Raw genomic sequence first — 20297 nt, 5'->3', positions numbered from 1 at the left:
TCAAAACCAATCTTTCTACAGAGGCTAGTTAGAATATGAAATTTTCTGCCATAAGCTATTGTTGAAGCAGGGTTCATTAATCATTTTAAAAGGAAAATTAGTTGCTTGAAAAAGTAGAATGTTAAAAAGTATGAGGAGCAAGCAGGATAGTGTGATTAGACTGGAACAGAATTGATGGGCTAAAGGGGATGTTTCTGTGCTGCAGCACTCTTTGAATCAATGATTAGTCACCCAATGAGAACAAAAATGGCAATGGAATACCACAACAAAAGCAACAACTTGCACTTGTATAGCACCTTTAACATAGTAAAACGTCCCAAGACACTTCACAGGAGCCCCCATCGACGTCTGATGAACAGACGCTATTTTGCCCTGATTGGCCTCGTTAAGCCCACCCTGCGGGCTTGCCGGCCAATTAAGGGAAAGCCGGTGTCAGATGACGTCAGTTGATGACGCTTCAGCTGCCGGTTTTCTTAAAGGCATATGCACCACACTTGTTTGACAGATGATTTGACATTGTTTGACAGCATTGAGGTGCTGTCAAACACTGACGATCACTGTCCAAAGGTGAGCCCTTGCACCTAGGCTCTCCAATTACTCTCTCCTTAGGATAAAACAGATGGCAGCTGCAACTGAGATTGCAGAAGCCATCTGTCACTTCTCCCAATGAGATGAGGCTTCATAAACTGTTCACAGCTTGTCACCTGCAGAAACATCTAACCACATTAAAAATTACTTTCACAACATTTCCTTACCTCTGATACTAACCAGTGTCCCATTGCATCCTTCACACCACTTCTGCAGCTGTCATCCAAACACCAACATAACAACAGACCCACAGCACGCCTCACTTACCCTGGTGGGGGTTCCCTGACGTCGGGAAGCCCACAGCAGCAGTCGAAAAATTGGGAAAAGCCTCTTAACTGCCTGTTAACAGGCAGTTATGTGGTTATAATCCTCTTCCCGCCACTAGGAGTTGGGTCCCTGTGCAAATCGGGGACCCGACTCCCAGGAAGATTGGTTGGGAGCGGGTTTGGGACCCGCTCCCATTTTGGGGGATTCTCCCAGCAGTCTCGCCTCCAGACCCGCCTCCTCAGGGCTGGTAAAATTTAGCCTATAGAGTACAAAAGCCAAGAAGTTATGCTATACCTATATAAAACACTAATTCGGCCCTATCTGGAGCATTGTGTCCAATTCTGGGCACCACACTTTAGGAAGGACGTGAAGGCTTTGGAGAGGTTATGGAAGAGATACTAGAATGGTTCCAGGGATGAGGGATTACAGTTACGTGGATAGATTAGAGAAGCTGGGGTTGTTCTCCTTCGAGCAGTGAATGCTAAGAGGAGAATTGATAGAGCTGGTTAAAATCATGAACGGTTTAGTTAGTATAAATAAAGAGAAACTGTTTCCTCAGGCTGAAGGATCAATAACGAGAGGGCACAGATTTAAGGTGATTGACAAAAGAACCAGAGGTGACGTACAGAAAAGCTTTACGCAACAAGTAGTTAGGATTTGGAATGCACTGTCTGATAGAGTGGTGGATACAGATTTAATAGTAGCCTTCAAAAGGGAATTGGATAAATACTTGGAGGAGAAAATATTGCAGTGATATGGGGAAAGAACGAGGGCGTGGAACGAACTGGATTGCTTTACAAAAGAGCCGGCGCAGACTCGATGGGCCAAATGACCTCCTATGCTGTGCTATTCTATGATTCTATGATACATTGATCGATCAGGAAGACCATTCTGAAGGGAAATACTCTAATTCCACAGTCACTGTCAGACCATTGCTGATCTTGTATTGGTAATACAAGCCACTGTTAACACTCATCTGATAGTGTCCTCAAGGCAATTGGAACAGGCCACTATAGATATTAACTGATGGTCTTTGAAGAAAAAGCATGCTACTTTATTCATGATATTGGTGATTGTCACTCTCCTCTACAGGTGTTCCAGGAGCAGTTCCAGGAGCTCAGCCAGGAGTTATACCTGGTAATTTGACCTATAACTTTTAAATATGTTGCCTTGTTTGTAACTGTGTAAATAGCATCGAAAATTGCCATCGATTTATCTGAACTTGATATAAACATGACAAAAATTAAGACGATTTCTTCCTCTTCAAACAAGAAAAGGTTTTCCAAACTCTTTGAAATATATCAATGCTTATGCTAGAACTACAATCCTAAGGTGATTTCAGAGTTAAAATGTAGAGCATGCTTTAGTAAATATTGGACACATACACCTAAAATATCCTGATCTATGAAAATATATTCATCTGCATGTGTTCAGTGATAGGCATTCAGCAATGGGACCAATAAGTCAACATTCTTTGTCAGACTTAAATATTTTATATTAATATCAATATTTCAGATTTCAAGAATGATGCTGTTGATCTTTATAATACTGCTCCTTCTTTGTCCCTGTGTACACTTGGTCCCAGTTGTTTCATTACACTGTCAATCTTCTATCATTGCAGGTGGAGCAGCTGCAGCTAAAGCTGCTAAATATGGAGGTAAATCTTCCTACTTCTGACATTAAATTCATTCACTACTGTGTACAATTATCAAATTATTATTGTATCTGTGAGTTAAAAGTAACGCTGTCTTCATATTGAAGATGAAGCAGTATTAATGTAAAGTATAGAATGTCTAATCAATAAGTTTATTGTATAAGGAAGAAACTTTCAAGGCCAATTATAAAGATTAGCCTATGGCAGGGAGATTTGCATCAATATTAGTATCAGCTCGCTTCATTGTTACTGAGTAATTAATAATACAATTCAGTCTTTTTAGAAAGAAAATCTCTTCCATGTTGACTGCACAGAACTGGGAGATCCCTGGTTATGAGGTTACAGTTGTGAAGTCTAATATCTGAGTACAGAGGTAGAACGTTGGGAACAGGTGTCAAGAGTTCTTTGAGAGTGTGCAGAGGCAGGAGTATAGGAATTAAATTGAAAATCCATCCAAATTTTTTTACTCAAGGGGATTGTAGAGATATAGAGGGCTAAATTGGATAGCCCCCGAAAATGGGTGTGAGGATCGTGATCCGCAATTAACCTGCACCCATTGATTGCAATGCAGGCAGCATGCCAACTTTGTACTGCCTGCTCATTTAAATGACCTCTGCATCCAGCCAGCGCTAACCACATTGTTCATTGGCTGGACACATCAGCAGGGGGTAATATCATGAGAGGGTAGCACCAGTTAAAGCTTCAGGTAGGAAAATTGCTCCCTGGGCGGACATGGCCTCCGGCTGAGAGCCCTTCTCCCCCTCCTCCTCCTCCCTCTTGCAGAAGCCTGTGCTGTTCTGCATGGCCTCCGTTCATTATCTAGGGGAATGCCTACTAGTGCACCCATGCCTAGCAGCAAGTGGTTTGTGCAGAAGCCTTGAAGTCAGCAAAAAGTCCTTCAGCGCCTGCCACACCATTTCCTGTAGACTTTTGTAACTTGAAACAACTATAGAAAGCACCAAACACTTGTAGAATCGTAGCAACAGCCAGAAGAAATCAATCAGCAACTAACCTGTAAGTAGCTGATGATCCCTTTAAATAGCACTGGTGTGGGTCCTTCAGCTGTGTAAGCTTAAGAGAGGGCATTGGCTGGACCATTGAACTCTAAAATGGCACGACTGGCATCAAATTAGCATTGCACGTCATAATCTGCCTGCTTTGCATACTTCTGGTGAATGTTAGCTGTGTGCGCGCTCACGTCCTCACCAGCATGGCATCCGGCATGTTTCGCACCACAAGTGTGTGCATGCATCGGATGCCATTTTGGTACCCAAACTTAACCCGTAGCGCCCAAACAACAGCCGCTACTGATCCCAATTTCGCGCCGAGAGAATTATCCTTCATATCATTCATGAGTTGGCTCATCAGTTGATGGCACTTTTACTGCTGGGCCAAGTTGGTTGTGAGGTCAAGCCCTAAATCCAGTTAATAATCTGGACTAACACTCAAGTGCATTACTTTATTATCAGAGGTGCTTTCCTTTGGATGAGGTGTTCCTACTGCCTGATGATGTTATTTGAAGAAGAGCAGGGAGTTCCTCCCTCAATTGGATCCACCAAAAACAGAAAAAACTTCTCACTCAGCCCTTTGTTTGTGGAATGTTGCTGGATGTCATGTTTGCATACACTTCAAAAGTATATATATCGCATGAAACACTTTGAGAGATTTCAACGTTACACAGTGCTAACCAAAGACATGCCAGAAATAAAATAGCTGAACAGGTTGTTCTCATAGGATGGATTGTAGTTTAAAATAATTTGAATATGATGAGGAAGTATGGGATTCAAAGGATGTGAAATTCAAGTATGGCAGGAGCAGGATGAAGGTCATTCAGAGAGATGAGATAGGGAAGAAGAAAAAGTAGATATCAATGATGTAGAAAGGAAGACTGTTGAGAAAATGCCTGACCTTTTTCCTTATTTGTTTGTGTATTTACGTGGCAAATAGTGACAACATGAGGTTGATATGTCAATTATTGGTGTGGAAACAGTCAGTACAATGATCCTCACTGTGCTGCATGTTAATTAAATGGACCAATTCAGTATATTGATGTTTCCATTTCTCGTGTTGCTAATGCAGGTGTTCCAGGAGGTGTACCAGGAGCCATAGCAGGTACAGTTATTTGTTCTTAGTTCAATAGTGGATAATCTAATAATTCTAATATTGATCAGCTATGACCATTTCATTATCACTGTCTTCCCTGTCCCCATTGTCACTTCTGATTGGACAGCCATAGAGAACAGTAATTAGAATGAACTAGAGACAATTGAGGAAAGTTTCAATTTAAAGTATTGTAGTAACAACAATCCAGCATTGTCTTTAGTATGAATAATACATTCCACTATTAACTGTCTATTGATTTTTCCAGCGTTGTTAATATTCTGGTAGGCTCATAATTAATGGTATGTCCTATTGCTAATGATCAATTATATTTTAACTGTGTATTTCCATTCATGACATTATTCATTTTAAATGTCCTGTGTTGTGCTGACAATGTAGGTGTTCCAGGAACTCAACCAGGAGTTGCAGCAGGTAATTTGATCTCCTTGAAATTGCTTGAGCATTGTCAGTTTTACAGTCCAATCTCAAATATCAGCTTTCAAACCCCTCTATAGATACAATAATACAAGAATCCCTATACTGAAAGGACTGGAGGGGAGAGACATCTAAAGGAAGTATACCAGGATTATGTAAATACAACCTCTCTCCATTTCCTCCACTAAATGTTCTTTCAGGCATGCAAAAGCCTTCATGGCCCACACATGCATTGTGTGTGAAGAGTAGGAGTGTCTTTCTGTTTAATATGTGAATCTCTGAGTACTTGACATATTGAGTAAAAAATAAATTATAGGGGAGATTTTGAAAAGGAGTGGAGATCTGTTACCTTAGGCCTCTGCCCCCACTGCTCTGCCCTGAGATTCCTACAAGGAGAACTGGGTCTGCACTACAGTAAGCACGGGCCCAGTATGCATATTTCAGTGAGGCAGGAGGGGCATTCCCAGCTTCCAATCTCAATTTTCGAGACTCCACTCCTTGGGCACCCAAGCACAGAGGTTTTATGAAAAGCTGGTGCTATGGCCTGTCCCCGGACCCTCGTCAACGAGAGGATTTGTGGGAGTTCTGGGGACAGGCAGAAGATCCTCCAGGCAAGTAAAATCATTTATTTTTAACCACCCTCGAAGATGTGAATCAGTTGGGGGCCCCCAATCTTACAGGCACAATGCACAGCTTGCAGATGACCTTAATTTTTCTCACATTTTTAAGTGCAAGGCCTACTTCATGAGTGCCCAGAGAGGAAAATCTAACTTGTGTCTTTTCAACTTTTTCTGTCAGTAAAATAGATTAATGTCAAATCTGCATCACCAGTCATCAACTTTTGATTTATACTTGAGAGCAGTGGTGGGAGGAGCAATTTCATCCTGTTAGGGCAAATCCAGGAGATCAGTGATTCTGAGATGGTGAGCTAAAGGTTGCACCTAGGCTTGAGGAAATCAAAAAGTCCCTATTCATAAATATTTGGACAAAGGGAGACTTGAGAATATGGTCATATGGATGAAGTAGCCCTGTTAGACTGCATCAGTAAATCATTACTATATTCTTCAGCTGAGCTCCAATACTGCCATGAGAACATAAGAACAAAAGAAATAGGAGCAGGGGTAGGCTCTTCGGCCCCTCGAGCGTGCTCCGCCATTCAGTAAGATCATGGCTGATCTTCTACCTCAACTCCACTTTCCTGCACAACCCCATATCCCTTGATTCCCTTAATATCCAAAAATCTATTGATCTCTGTCTTGAATATACTCAATGACTGAGCCTCCACAGCCCTCTGGGGTAGAGAATTCCAAAGATTCACCACCCTCTGAGTGAAGAAATCTCTCCTCATCTCAGTCCTAAATGGCCAACCCCATATTCTGAGATTGTGACCCCTGGTTCGAGACTCCCCAGCCAGGGGAAACATCATCCCTGCATCTACCCTGTAAGAATTTTGTATGTTTCAATGAGATCACCTCCCATTCTTCTAAACTCCAGAGAATATAGGCCTAGTCTACTCAATCTCTCCTCATAGGACAGACCCCCATCCCAGGAATCAGTCTGGTAAACCTTTGTTGCACTCCCTCTATGGCAAGTATATCCTTCCTTAGATAAGGAGACCAAAACTGTACACAATACTCCAGGTGTGGTCTCACCAGGGTCCTATATAATTGCAGTAAGACGTCTTGGGGGAGAAATTGGGTGAGTAGCGCCACCTGTTAGCGCCTAAAGAGGCAGTCAGTGGCTGTAGCGCCACTGGCTGCGTCACCCACGATATTCAGCAGGGGCGCTAATGGTGGCGTTAGGCATTTGCGCTGCGCCGCCACCGATGACGTCATCGGTGTGCGCAGCGCCCCATTCGTGCCCCGTTCGCGATATTTGGTAGCGAACGCCGCAGTTGCACCGTTCGCTACCCGCGCCCGGTTCACGGGGCCTTACTGTGCCGGCAGCGGCGCAAGTTAAGGTGGAGGTGCGGGGTGGCTGCTTTTTCGGCGGCCACCTGCCAGCACCTCCGTCCCCGGCCTCCTAACCGCCCCCCCCCCAACCCCCACCCACCCCCCCCCCCCCAAACCCCCACCCACCCCCCCCAACCCCCACCCACCCCCACCCCCCCCCCCCCCCCCCGCAGCATTGCCGGCTGTTTCCCGAGAGCCCGGCACTTCTCCTTGGTGCCGGGCTCATTTGCCGGCACTCGCGAGCGGGGATCACGCTGTTGCAGGCACCTCCCCCTTAACAGTGGGAGGAAGGCCTGCAGTACCGCAGCGTGCCGTGCCGCAGCGTGTGGCGCTGCGGCACGTTGCGCTGCGATAATCAGTTTCAGCGCCCTAAGAGGGACGCGGAGCGCCTCGAGCCTCGCCCCGTGTCCCTCGAGCGGCACTGAAACTGAATTTCTGGCGATCGGTATTACTCCGATCGCTGCACTAAATCCTGCGCTCAGGCGACTTTTGCGCCACTTTGGCGCCCCAACCCAATTTCTAGGCCCTTTACTCTTATACTCAAATCCTTTTGTAATAAAGGCCTACATACCATTTGCTTTCCTAATTGCTTGTTGTACCTGCATGTTAACTTTCAGTGATTCATATACAGTACAAGAACATAAGAAATAGGAGCAGGAGTAGGCCATTCGACCTCTTGTGTGGCACCTTATCGAATGCCTTCTGAAAATCCAAATACACCACATCCACTGGCTCCCCCTTATCTATTCTGCTAGTTACAACCTCAAAAAACTCTAACCGTTGAATTCCCTTTCATAAATCCATGTTGACTCTTTCCCAATCCTATTATCATTTTCTAAGTGCCCTGTTACCAAATTCTTAATAATGGATTCTAGAATTTTCCCTACTACTGACATCAGGCTAACTGGTCTGCAGATCCCCGTTGTCTCTCTTCCTCCTTTCTTAAATAGTGGGGTTACATTTGCTACCCTCCAATCCGCGGGAACCGTTCTAGAATCAATGGAATTTTGGAAGATGAAAAGCAATGAGAGTAGAATGGCGGTTAACATAAAAGGGAACACAAAAATCTTCTACTGGCATGTAAACAGTAAGCGGGTAGTAAGAGGCGGGGCGTGGCCTATTAGGGGCAAAGAAGGTGATATATGCTTAGAGGCGCAGGGCAAGGCTAGAATACTCAATGAGTACTTTGTATCAGTGTTTACTAAGGAGGTTGCTAAGGGAATTGGGGGAGGAGATAGCGGAAGCACTTGCCATAATTTTCCAATCTTTCCTAGATGCGGGGGAGGTGCCTGAAGATTGACAGTGGGCAGGAAATCCGCTGTCAACCCACCTCCAATCAATCTTCCCAAGTGTCGGGTCCCCGATTTGCGCAGGGACTCGACACCTAGCGGCGGGAAGAGGATTGTAGCCACTTACCTGGCTGTTAACAGGTACTTGATACCTGTTAACAAGCTTTTTTTCAATTTTGACGCTTCTGCCTCGGGTTCCCCGACGTCCGGACAGCATGCCAGGTAAGTGTGGCGTGCTGTGAGTCTGCTGTAATGTTTATGCATTGATGACAGCTACAGAAGTGGTGTGAAGGATCCAATGGGGCACTGGTGAGTTTCAGAGGTAAGGAAATGTTGGGAAAATCATTTTTAATGCATTTACAGTTTTCTGTAGGTAACAAGTTTTGAATTGGCTGTCTAGTTCCACCTTATTGGGAGAATCTCTCTCACCAGTGCCAGATCGCTTCTGTAACCTCACCTGCAGCTGCCATCTGTCCTAGCCTAAGGAGGGAGTCATTGGAGAGCCTAGGTGCAAGAGATCACCTGTGAACAGTCATTGTCAGTGTTTGCAGCATCTCAATGCTGTTAAACACTGAGAAATGAGCTGTCAAAGAAAAATTGTGCGTGGTCTCTTGAAGAAAACCCACAGATGACGCATCATCAAATTATGTCCTCTGACCGGCGGCTTCTTAATTGGCCGGCAAGCCCGCAGGGCGGGCTTAACGAGGCCAATCGATATAAAATCACGTCCGTTGGCCAGATGCAGTTGGGGGCAGGACTGGAACCCGGAAACCAGCTGACCCGCTCCCAAGCCGCATCCATTTGCAAAATCGCGGCCAAAGTATTTGTTTAATTTCTCTGCCATTTCCTTATTCCCCATTATAATTTCTCCTGTCTCAGCCTGTAAGGGACCCACATTTACTTTTGCTAATCTTTTCCTTTTTACAAGCTTTTACAGTCTGTTTTTATGTCTCTTGCTAGTTTACTCTCATATTCTATTTTCCCTTTCTTTAACAATTCCTTGGTTCCCCTTTGCTGAATTCTAAAATCCTCCCAATCCTCAGGCTTACTACTCTTTTTGGCAACATTATAAGCCTCTTCCTTTGATCTAATATTATCTTTAGCTTTTCTTGTTAGGCACGGTTTGACCACTTTTCCTGTGTGTTTTTTGTGCATTAAAGGAATGTATATTTGTTGTAAATTATGTATTCAAGAACCTCATACCTGTTGGATAAGGTCAAATGCCGATGCTCCTCCAAATTATGTATTCAAGAACCTCATACCTGTTGGATAAGGTCAAATGCCGACGCTCCTCCAGCACATCACCTGGGGTCCCCTTACCTGCCTGAGTTGCAGTCACACCCTCCTGTCCCTGACCACTAACCAGACCTGTACCACTACCTAACCTAAGGGGTGTGACTGCCCCCTCCCTGGGCAATGCCTGCACCTCAGTAACTCGGAGCTGAAGTTCCTCAAGATGCAGGCACTTATTGCAAACATGGTTGTCCGGGATCGCAATGCTCTCCACAAACTCCCACATGCTGCAGTTGAGGCACACCACCTGCACTGCCACCTTGTTCTATTTAATTAAATTTATTTAAATTTGTATTTAAGTAACCTAGATTACAGTTTAGTTTCTTGACGACTTAATTGATCTAGATTAAGTTATGGGTAATGAAATTAAATATCTTACATATAACACAAGGCAGTACAAGTAGTGTAGGCAAAAAGCAGCAACTCCTTCCCCCTCTTCTCCGAATTTCCACTCTTTCCAAATTCCCAAATGAAACACTCTGTTTAAGTGCACTCTGTTTAATTCCGCTCTGTGCAGACCGCTGTCACTGTTGGAATGTCCTGAGGATAATGATGACTGTCCCTTCTGCTTGTGTTAATGTTGCCCGGCAGCATACAGGAAATGTATGTTCCTTCACTGGAGCTGTTGGGTGCCAGGTATTTCCCAATAACATTCCTGTAGGTTGACACTAATCTTGTCCCCTGTTGCTTGAAAGAGGCTTGTGATTTTGTTGCCTTTAGGCTCAACACCTAACTATCTATCTAACCCATGAAACCAGCATGATTAAAATACACTGGCCTAGAAATTGGGTATAGCCCCGCCAGCACGTTTGCGCCGAAAATTTTGCGCCCGCCGCGGAGCCAGTTGTGCCCGCCCCATATTCACTTTCAGCGCCCCAAAGCGGAACCGGGCGCTGGTACAGGGTGTGTCCGCCCCGCTTGGGGCGCTGAAAGTGAATTTCAGCGCTCCCGGTCCCGCTACGCCACCCGATGCGGTGCGGCAGGCTGCTGTACTGCAGGCCTCCCCCTTCTCTTAAGGGGGAGGTGCCTGCAATGGCCGGAGCCCCGATTGCAAGTGCCGGCAAAAGAGCCCGGCACAACGGAGAAGTGCCGGGCTCCACGGAAACCAGCCGGCAATGCCGCGGGGGTGGGGTGGAGGAGGCCGGGGAAGGAGGTGCGGGCAGGCGGCCGCCGAAAAAGCGGCCGCCCCGCACCTCCACCTTAACTTGCGCCGCTAAGGCTGCAGTAAGGACCCGGTCTCCCGATGTTGTTAGCGCCCGCCACGGAAGAGGCGGCCGCTACTGAAGATGGGGATCGGTGTGGTTTCGGGCGGTACCGGGGCACTGCGCACACCGATGACGTCATCGGTGCCGGCGCAGCGCTACCGGCTAACGCCGATGTTGGGGCCCACCTAATTTCGGGCGCGACGCAACTTCCGGCGCAACCCACTCTTTCGCCCCTAATTGGGCGCAAACGCAACTGAATTTCTAGGCCACTGTATTTAATGTAAATGGTGCGCACCTTTATGTTCCTATAGCTCCACCTGCAAGTGCTTCTTGGCTCAAGAATGTAACTACAGACACTGCTAGATAAAAAAGGCCTGTTGTTTCTGTATGCAAGCAGCACTATGCCCTATATTAATTTCAGAACTGACTTAAGATGGTGTTACCAGTCTTTGAAAGGATTCAGATCTATGCAAGTTGAGCTATTTTGTTACACATCTGGGTCATGCGCTCTCGTATAGAACCTAATTGCGCACCCAAAATGTATTTCATGGAGCCAAGTAACCTTTTGGCACCGACAAATTTCAGCATTTCCCATTCCAAGAGATCTGCACAGAATTCTCCATCTTGACAGCAACAGTAAGAGCCTGCTGCCCTCACTGCGGTACAAAGGGATCTGGGGGTCCTAGTACATGAAACACAAAAGGTTAGCATGCAGGTACAGCAAGTAATTAGGAAAGCTAATGGAATGTTGGCCTTTATTGCAAGGGGGATGGAGTATAAAAGTAGGGAAGTTTTGAGGCAACTTTACAGGGCGCTGATGAGACCACACCTGGAGTACTGCGTGCAGTTTTGGTCTCCATATTTAAGGAAGGATATACTTACATTGGAGGCAGTGCAGAGAAGGTTCACTAGGTTGATTCCTGGGATGAAGGGGTTGACGTATGACGAAAGGTTGAGCAGGTTGGGCCTGTACTCATTGGAGTTTAGAAGAATGAGAGGTGATCTTATTGAAACATATAAGATTCTGAGGGGGATTGACATGGTGGATGCTGAGAGGATGTTTCCCCTAGTGGAGGTATCTAGAACTAGGGGGCATAGTTTCAGAATAAGGGGGTCACCCATTTAAGATGGAGATGAGAAGGAATTTATTCTCTCAGAGGGTCGTGAACCTTTGGAATTCGCTACCCCAGAGAGCTGTGGAGGCAGAGTCAGTGAATATATTCAAGGCAGAGATTGACGGACATTTGAATTACAAGGGAGTCAAGGGGTATGGGGAGAGAGCGGCAAAGTGGTGTTGAGGCCAAGATTGGATCAGCCTTGATCTTATTGAATGGCGGAGCAGGCTCGAGGGGCCAATTGGCCAACTCCTGCTCCTGTTTCTTATGTTCTTAAGACTTCACTGCAAGCAGCCCTTATGTGTGCTACCATCACTTAGTGGTCTTAGCTCATGCTGCTAGAATTAAAGGACGTTCTCTGTGAAAGTGACAGTGGGGTGTTTGTGGTTGTGTGGGTGAGTATGCATCTTAATTCCCACCTACTGCTCCACAAGGGTGTTGTTTCATCTGCTGATAAAGCATAAGGGGCATGCAAAGTATAATCTATGTACCTTAATGAGTTCAACTATCACCCTGTGGAGGGCACAGTCCCCATCAAGGTCTCCTAACATTGGATTATTAAGAGTATTCTCAAAAAATATTCCAAAAGAAGAGGAAATAGTAGATGTATGTATATTGCTCATTAAAACAGGTTCCTCAGCCATATTCTCTGAGCACTCATCATCTGAACACTTTCTGCTTCCATTGGCCATCTCACTGCAGCTGTCTTAAGACATACAATATGACTGACAGCACTGCAACTGGTAATCTATCTCTGTATCTTCCAGCTTTTCTTTCTAGGTACATATCTTTTATGATTTGCATTTGTCTACTGTCCATTGTTATCAGTTCTTGCTGATTCTTTCTTCCCATACCCCTTGGCTTAGTTTAAACCACTTCTAGAGCAGATACAGCTGTTACCCTGCATAAAGATTTAGTCAGACTCCTCGGGGGTCAAAATTCCTCACTGAATTAGAGTTAACACTTGTTCAAATTGACCATTAAGCTGAGCAATTTTAACAATATCCCCCATACCATTACGAGCATTTATGAAACTTCACACATTTTTCATATTGAGCTCTTGTTAAAAGGCACATAAGGGTACTTTATGCAACCTTTCACTTCTGCACTGTGCATATGTCATGCTTAATAAAAGATGTAATAGAGCCACAGAGCAAGTCGGTAGCATGCAGATAGATACACAAAGTAGTCTGAAAGAAGAACAATAGGAACAAGAAAGGCTGCTGGGTAGGTTAGAGGGACAAGAGCTGCAGACAAAATCCACCATCTGGATTTCACTAATTGTGGCAGTGAAAGTCACCATATTCATGAACTGCACAAGTGCAGACAGTCACAGGAGACATTCAGTATCAGCCAGTTAGTCACACACTACTATATAAAACAGGTGATGGATGCTGATACCGTTGAAGACTTTTGCTTGGAGCAACAGCAACAGATGGAGAAACAAAAGAAAGACATGCATTTCTATAGCACTTATCACATTTCTGAAAAAGTCAATGTAATCTTTGCAGTGACTGTTGATGATATAAGTAAATGCAACAGCCAATTTTCACCCAGCGAGATCCCTCAAACAGCAATGAAATACTTGTCCTTTTAGTCTATTTCACGCTGATTTACAGACCCATAATCACAATTCTTCTGTGGTTGGGGCATCATAGACTATACACATGTATCCCTCAAGCATCTATATAGAATGACCTGTCCACATGAACAAAGGGCTATACATCAAGGAGTATGTAAATGGTCTGTAACCATCATATGAAAATCATTTATGTCAACATCTGATTCCCCAGGAGCACTTGTGAGCCCTGCAACCTGAGACATTGATGTGTGTCTGAACTTTTCCAAGGGGAGGGAAAGTTGCAAAGTTAGCTCCTTGGTGAGCATAGGTAAGTTCAGCGACTCTGGCTCATGTAACCTGTACATCACTCTCAGTTTGGTATAGTTATAGTGCTCTTCCTCTGAGTCAAATAGTTCTGGGTTGAAACCCTACTCCAGCAAATATTCTAGGCTGACATTTCAGTATTGAGAGACTGCCACATTTCTGGAGGTGGTATCTTTTGGATGGGGAGCTAAACCAAGACTCCGTTTGCTTGTTAAGTTGCATGTAAAGGATCCCATGGCACTATTTGAAGAGGAGCAGGGGCATTCTCCCAGTGTCCTGGCCAACATCTATCCCTCAACCAACACGACCTAAAACATCCCAGTTGTGGGATTTTGCTATGTGCACATTGGCTGTCGAATTTGCCTACGTAACAGTAGAATCATAGAATGGTTACAGCACAGAAGGAGGTCATTCGGCATGTCAAGCCTCGGCTGGCTCTCTGCAAGAGCACTTCAGCTAGTCCCACTCCCCCGCCCTGCACTTTAAAAATAACTCTTTAGCTATGAAAAGCTTTGGGACTTCCTGAGGATAAAAAAGGCACGATATCAATACAAGTTCATTCTATTTTTTATTTGCACCACTCCACCAATCCCTAGCAGAGGATGAGCCAGTGGGCCCTTAGACCAGACAGTTTGCCGCCAAATACATTGAAACACCTGTTGGCACCTTGAAATTTGGACCTCAATGCCTTTAATGAGAAAGGATTGATTAGCAATCTTGTTGTGCGAGACCCCTTGGGGAGGAGCAATTATAATATGATAGAATTCTTCATTAGGATGGAGAATGAAGTATTTGAATCAGAGACTAAGGTCCTGAATTTAAATAAAGGAAACTACGATAGTATGAGGCACGAGTTGGCTAGGATGGATTGGGAAACGTTACTTAAATGGTTGACAGTGGATAGGCAATGGCAAACATTTAAAGATCGCATGGATGAACTACAGATTTTGTTCATCCCTGTTTGGCATAAAAATAAAACAAAAAAGGTGACAACCATGGCTAACAAGGAAAATTAGGATTGCATAAGATCCAAGGAGAGGACATATAAATGGGCCAGAAAAAGCAGCAAACCTGAGGATTGGGAGCAGTTTAGCATTCAGCAAAGGAGGACAAAGGGATTAATTAGGAGGATGAAATTAGAGTACGAGAGTAAGCTTGCAGGGAACATAAAAACTGACTGTCAAAGCTTCCATAGACATGTTAAGAGAAAAAGATTGGTGAAGTCAAGCATAGGTTCCTTGCAGTCAGAATCAGGGGAATTTACAATGGGTAACAAAGAAATGGCAGACCAATTAAATACATACTTTCGTTCTGTCTTCACAAAGGAAGACACAAATAACCTCCCAGAGATGTCGGGAAACATAGGATATAAATGAGAGGGAGGAACTGAATGAAATCAGTATTTGTAGGGAAATGGTGTTAGGGAAATTGACGGGATTAAAGGCCGATAAATCCCCAGGGCCTGATAATCTACATCCTAGGGTACTTAAGAAAGTGGCCCTAGAAATAGTAGATGCATTGCTGATCACCTTCCAAAATTCTATAGACTCTGGGATAGTTCCCATGGATTGGAGGGTAGCTAATGTAACCCCACTATTTAAAAAAGGTGGTAGAGAGAAAACGGGGAATTATAGACCGGTAAGCCTGACATCGGTAGTGGGGGAAATGCTAAAGTCCATTATAAAAGATGTAATAGCAGAGCACTTGGAAAACAGTGACAGGATCGGACAAAGTCAACATGGATTTACAAAAGGTAAGTCATGCTTGACTAATCTACTGGAATTTTTTGAGGATGTAACTGGTAGAATAGATAAGGGAGAACCAGTGAATGTGGTGTATTTGGACTTTCAGAAGGCTTTCGATAAGGTCCCGCATAAGAGATTAGCGTGTAAAGTTAAAGCACATGGGATTGGGGGTAAGGTACTGACTTGGATAGAGAACTGGTTGGCAGACAGGAAGCAAAGAGTTGGAATAAACGGGTCTTTTTCCAAGTGGCAGGCAGTGACTAGTGGGGTACCGCAGGGATCGGTCCTAGGACCCCAGCTATTCACAATATATATTAATGATCTAGACGAGGGAACTAGATGTAATATCTCCAAGTTTGCAGATGACACAAAGCTGGGTGGGCGTGTGTGCTGTGAGGAGGATGCAGAGAAACTCCAGTATGATTTGGACAGGTTGGGTGATTGGGCAAATGCATGGCAGATGCAGTATAATGTGGATAAATGCGAGGTTATCCACTTTGGTGGCAAAAACAGGAAGGCAGATTATTATCTGAATGGCAATAGATTGGGAAAAGGGGAAGTGCAACGAGACCTGGGTGTCCTTGTGCATCAGTCGCTGAAGGTAAGCATGCAGGTGCAGCAGGCGGTTAAGAAGGCAAATGGTATGTTGGCCTTCATAGCGAGAGGATTCGAGTACAGGAGCAAGGATGTCTTGCTGCAGTTGTACGGGGCCTTGGTAAGACCACACCTTGAGTATTGTGTGCAGTTTTGGTCGCCTTATCTGAGGAAGGATGTTCTTGCCATGGAGGGAGTGCAGCCAAGATTCACCAGACTTATACCTGGGATGGCAGGAATGACGTATGAAGAGAGATTGGGTCAATTGGGCTTGTATTCGCTAGAGTTTAGAAGAATGAGAGGGGATCTCACTGAAACATAAAATTCTAACACGACAAGACAGACTAGATGCAGGAAGGATGTTCCCGATGGCGGGGGAGTCCAGAACCAGGGGTCACAGTCTAAGGATAAGGGTAAGCCATTTAGGACTGAGATGAGGAATTTCTTCACCCAGAGAGTGGTGAACCTGTGGAATTCTCTACCACAGAAGGCAGTTGAGGCCAATTCATTAAATATATTCAAGAAGGAGTTAGATATATTTCTTAAGGCTAAAGGGATCAAGGGATATGGGGAGAAGGCAGGGACAGGGTACTGAATTTGGATGATCAGCCATGATCTCATTAAATGGCAGAACAGGCTCGAGGGGCTGAATGGCCTAATCCTGCTCCTATCTTCTATGTTTCTATGTAACAGAATCAGTGAGAGCATTTATGAGAAATGCTCCTGCTATTCTTAGCGCCATTGCGATATACATAATTGCCAAGTGGCCCATGGCAGAATGCTGAACTGCTTCATGGAGGCACCAAACAGTGTTGAGGAACGATGAAATAGACTCTATCAAGTTAGTAGCATCAAGTTGCAATGTATAGCACAAGGGTTCCAGTGTCTCACGTGCACTTTCATGTTCATGCAGCATCCTTCTACTTCCTACATTCAAAGGAAGGACATCCCTGTTTTCTTAAAGTCACTGCAAATATGACAATCCAGGCCAAGAAGTGTGGGTAAAAAACTACGCCATGATCTGTACTAAGATTGACAACAATAGAACTAGAATACAACTGGTGGCAAAGATACAAACATTAACCCTAAAAAATGACACTTGGGGAGCTGCTAATGATTTTGATATGTATGGAAATTGAATAATGAACCCGCATTATGTTGTTATCAAGCCCTATACGTCAGTACTGAAATATTTCAGAACTATCCATTCCCCTACTTGTGAGCAGCAATATTCTTGTTGCACATGAGATTGTTTTTTAAGCTAATAATTGGCTCAGTAGGGTTTCTTTGGCAATATCATCCCAACTTAAGCAAACTCCAGCCAGCACAATACCATTACAGTACTGTATGTGTGATAAATCCATGTAGTGAGACAAGGAACTCGAAGAGACTCGGGCCTAGAAATTCAGTTTGGGGCGGCCAGCTCGCTCGCGCCCAGAAAGTACCGCTGCGCGCGGAGCCACTTGCGCCCGCCGGAAATTCAGTTTGAGCGCCCCAACTCGAAGGCGGCCGCTATTCAAGGGTTTCGGCGCCCCCGCTTGGGGCGCTGAAACTGAATATCGGCGTGCTAGGTGCCGCAGCGCCACCCGCTGCGGAGCGGCAGGCTGCGGTACTGCAGGCCTTCCTCCCTCTCTTAAGGGGGAGGTGCCTGCAACAGCGAGATCGCTGCTCGCTAGTACCGGCAAATGAGCCCGGCACCACGGAGAAGTGCCGGGCTCCCGGAAAACAGCCGGCAATGCCGCGGGGCAGGGGGGGGTGGAGGAGGCCGGGGAAGGAGGTGCAGGCAGGCGGCCGCCGAAAAAGCGGCCGACCGCACCTCCGCCTTAACTCGCCCCACTAACGCTACAGGACGGCCCCGTTTTCTGATCGCTGTTTGCGGCCGCTGCGGAAGAGGCGGCCGCAACTAAATATGGCGGTCGGGCTGGTAGCGGGGCACTGCGCACACTGATGACGTCATCAGTGGCGGCGCAGCGCTACTGGCTAACGCCGTCATTACCGCAGCGCTGAATATCGGCGAAAGCTCAGCAAGTGGCGCAAAAGCCCTCTTTGGGCGAAAACCGGGCGCAAAGCCTACTGAATTTCTAGCCCTAGGTGTTAGAATTAACACGAGTACTTCATTAAGCGACTGCGAAACAACCAGGCAGGCCTGCACCCAGGCATTGCACCTTTGCTGACCTTAGCAGGAAGCGAACCCCTGACCTTAACAGGAAGCAACCCCTGACCTTAGCAGCAGCATTGGCTACAGCACCACCTGGTGGATAACCTTAATCATAACATCCCAGATTACTATAGTATGTTAATTAAATGGACCAGCTCAGTATATTGTTTCAATTTTTTGTGCTGCTAATGCAGGTGTTCGAGGAGCTCTTCCAGGAGCTGTGGTGGGCACAGTTATTCATTCTATGTTTAATACTGGATAACCAGTCATTCTAATATTCCCACTACATTACCACTACCCCCCGCCCATTGTTTTACCTGATTGCCAGCTTTTACTGCTGCACAATGAAATAAAGGCAAGTGACATCACCTGAAGAATGTTCCATTTTAATACTGATTAATTAAGAACAGTTTGGTAGTACAAATAGTATGAGTAGTAGTGTACATTACACTGTTAGTAACTGTTCAATGGCATGTGTGCCATTTTACTAATGAGATTAGTGATTGTAACTCTCCTATGCTGATGTTACAGTTGGCCAACATGCTGTACCTGGAAGAACAACAGAAAATGCTGGAAAAACTCAGCAGGTCAGGCAACATCCGTGGAGAGAAATTTGAGTTGACGTTTCGGGTTTGACCCTTCTTCAAAACTGGAGAGAAAAGGAACTAGATCGAAGGCAGGGCTGCGATCGGACAAAAGAATAAAAGAACCAAAAGAAGTAAAAGAGATTAGAAGCTAGACGAGATGGTAATAGGCTGGGATTAGGTGTAAAGTGTACTGGCAGGGCAAAAGATAGCTGCCAGGTGTGAGAGAGAAACAAAAGGAAAGGGGGGGGGGAGGAAAGGAGTGGAAAAATATAAGTAAAAATGAAATAGGGGCCGAGGTTATGATCTGAAATTGTTGAACTCGATATTGAGTCCGGAAGGCTGCAGAGTGCCTAATCGGAAGATGAGGTGCTGTTCCTCGAGTATACGTTGAGCTTCCGTGGAACAGTACAAGAGGCCAAGGACGGTGAGGTCCGAGTGGGAATGGAGCGGTGAATTGAAATGACAGGCGACCGGAAGCTCGGGGTCACCCTTACGGTCGCCTGTCATTTCAATTCACCGCTCCATTCCCACTCGGACCTCACCGTCCTTGGCCTCTTGTACTGTTCCACGGAAGCTCAACGTAAACTCGAGGAACAGCACCTCATCTTCCGATTAGGCACTCTGCAGCCTTCCGGTCTCAATATCGAGTTCAACAATTTCAGATCATAACCTCGGCCCCTATTTCATTTTTACTTATATTTTTCCACTCCTTTCCTCCCCCCCCCCCCCTTTCCTTTTGTTTCTCTCTCACACCTGGCAGCTATCTTTTGCCCTGCCAGTACACTTTACACCTAATCCCAGCCTATTACCATCTCGTCTAGCTTCTAATCTCTTTTACTTCTTTTGGTTCTTTTATTCTTTTGTCCGATCGCAGCCCTGCCTTCGATCTAGTTCCTTTTCTCTCCAGTTTTGAAGAAGGGTCAAACCCGAAACGTCAACTCAAATTTCTCTCCACGGATGTTGCCTGACCTGCTGAGTTTTTCCAGCATTTTCTGTTGTTATTTCGGATTTCCAACATCTGCAGTATTTTGCTATCATGCTGTACCTGGAGCTCAGCCAGGAGTTGTAGCCGGTAAGGTGTTTTCCGGATGCTAGTTGAAAAATGTGTCACATCTTAACTAAATGGACCAACGTAACTTGTCAATGTCTCCATTTCTTGTGCTACCAATGTTGGAGTTCAAACTGGAGCTGCAGCAGGTACAGTCATTTTTTCTTTTTTTTATTTGTTCCTGAGATGTGGGCATTGCTGGCAACGCCAGCATTTATTGCCCATCCCTAATTGCCCTTGAGAAGGTGGTGGTGAGCCGCATTCTTGAACCGCTGCAGTCCGTGTGGTGAAGTTACTCCCGTAGGGCTGTTAGGAAGGGAGTTCCAGGATTTTGACCCAGCAATGATGAAGGAACGGCGATATATATACCGGGGAGAGGGAG

General features: G+C 45.3%; 1 protein-coding gene across 16 annotated transcripts in view; it reads left to right on the top strand.

Annotated features, from left to right (window-relative positions):
* The window catches only part of LOC147102129 (uncharacterized), a 330921-nt gene that overhangs the window by 238069 nt on the left and 72555 nt on the right, over window positions 1-20297 (top strand). For all 16 annotated transcript variants that reach the window (XM_085964374.1, XM_085964369.1, XM_085964366.1 and 13 more), the window contains 4 exons: window positions 1948-1992; window positions 2477-2512; window positions 4589-4621; window positions 5009-5041. In XM_085964374.1, coding sequence (XP_085820500.1) covers window positions 1948-1992; window positions 2477-2512; window positions 4589-4621; window positions 5009-5041 — 147 coding nt within the window. The remainder of the gene's footprint in view (window positions 1-1947; window positions 1993-2476; window positions 2513-4588; window positions 4622-5008; window positions 5042-20297) is intronic.

This window comes from Somniosus microcephalus, chromosome 22, assembly GCF_052327205.1.
Source record: "Somniosus microcephalus isolate GS21.2 chromosome 22, FLI_Smic_1.0, whole genome shotgun sequence".
Lineage (NCBI taxonomy): Eukaryota > Metazoa > Chordata > Chondrichthyes > Squaliformes > Somniosidae > Somniosus > Somniosus microcephalus.
The sequence above is the reverse complement of the archived record's forward strand: the minus strand, read 5'-3'. Positions and strand labels throughout refer to the sequence as shown.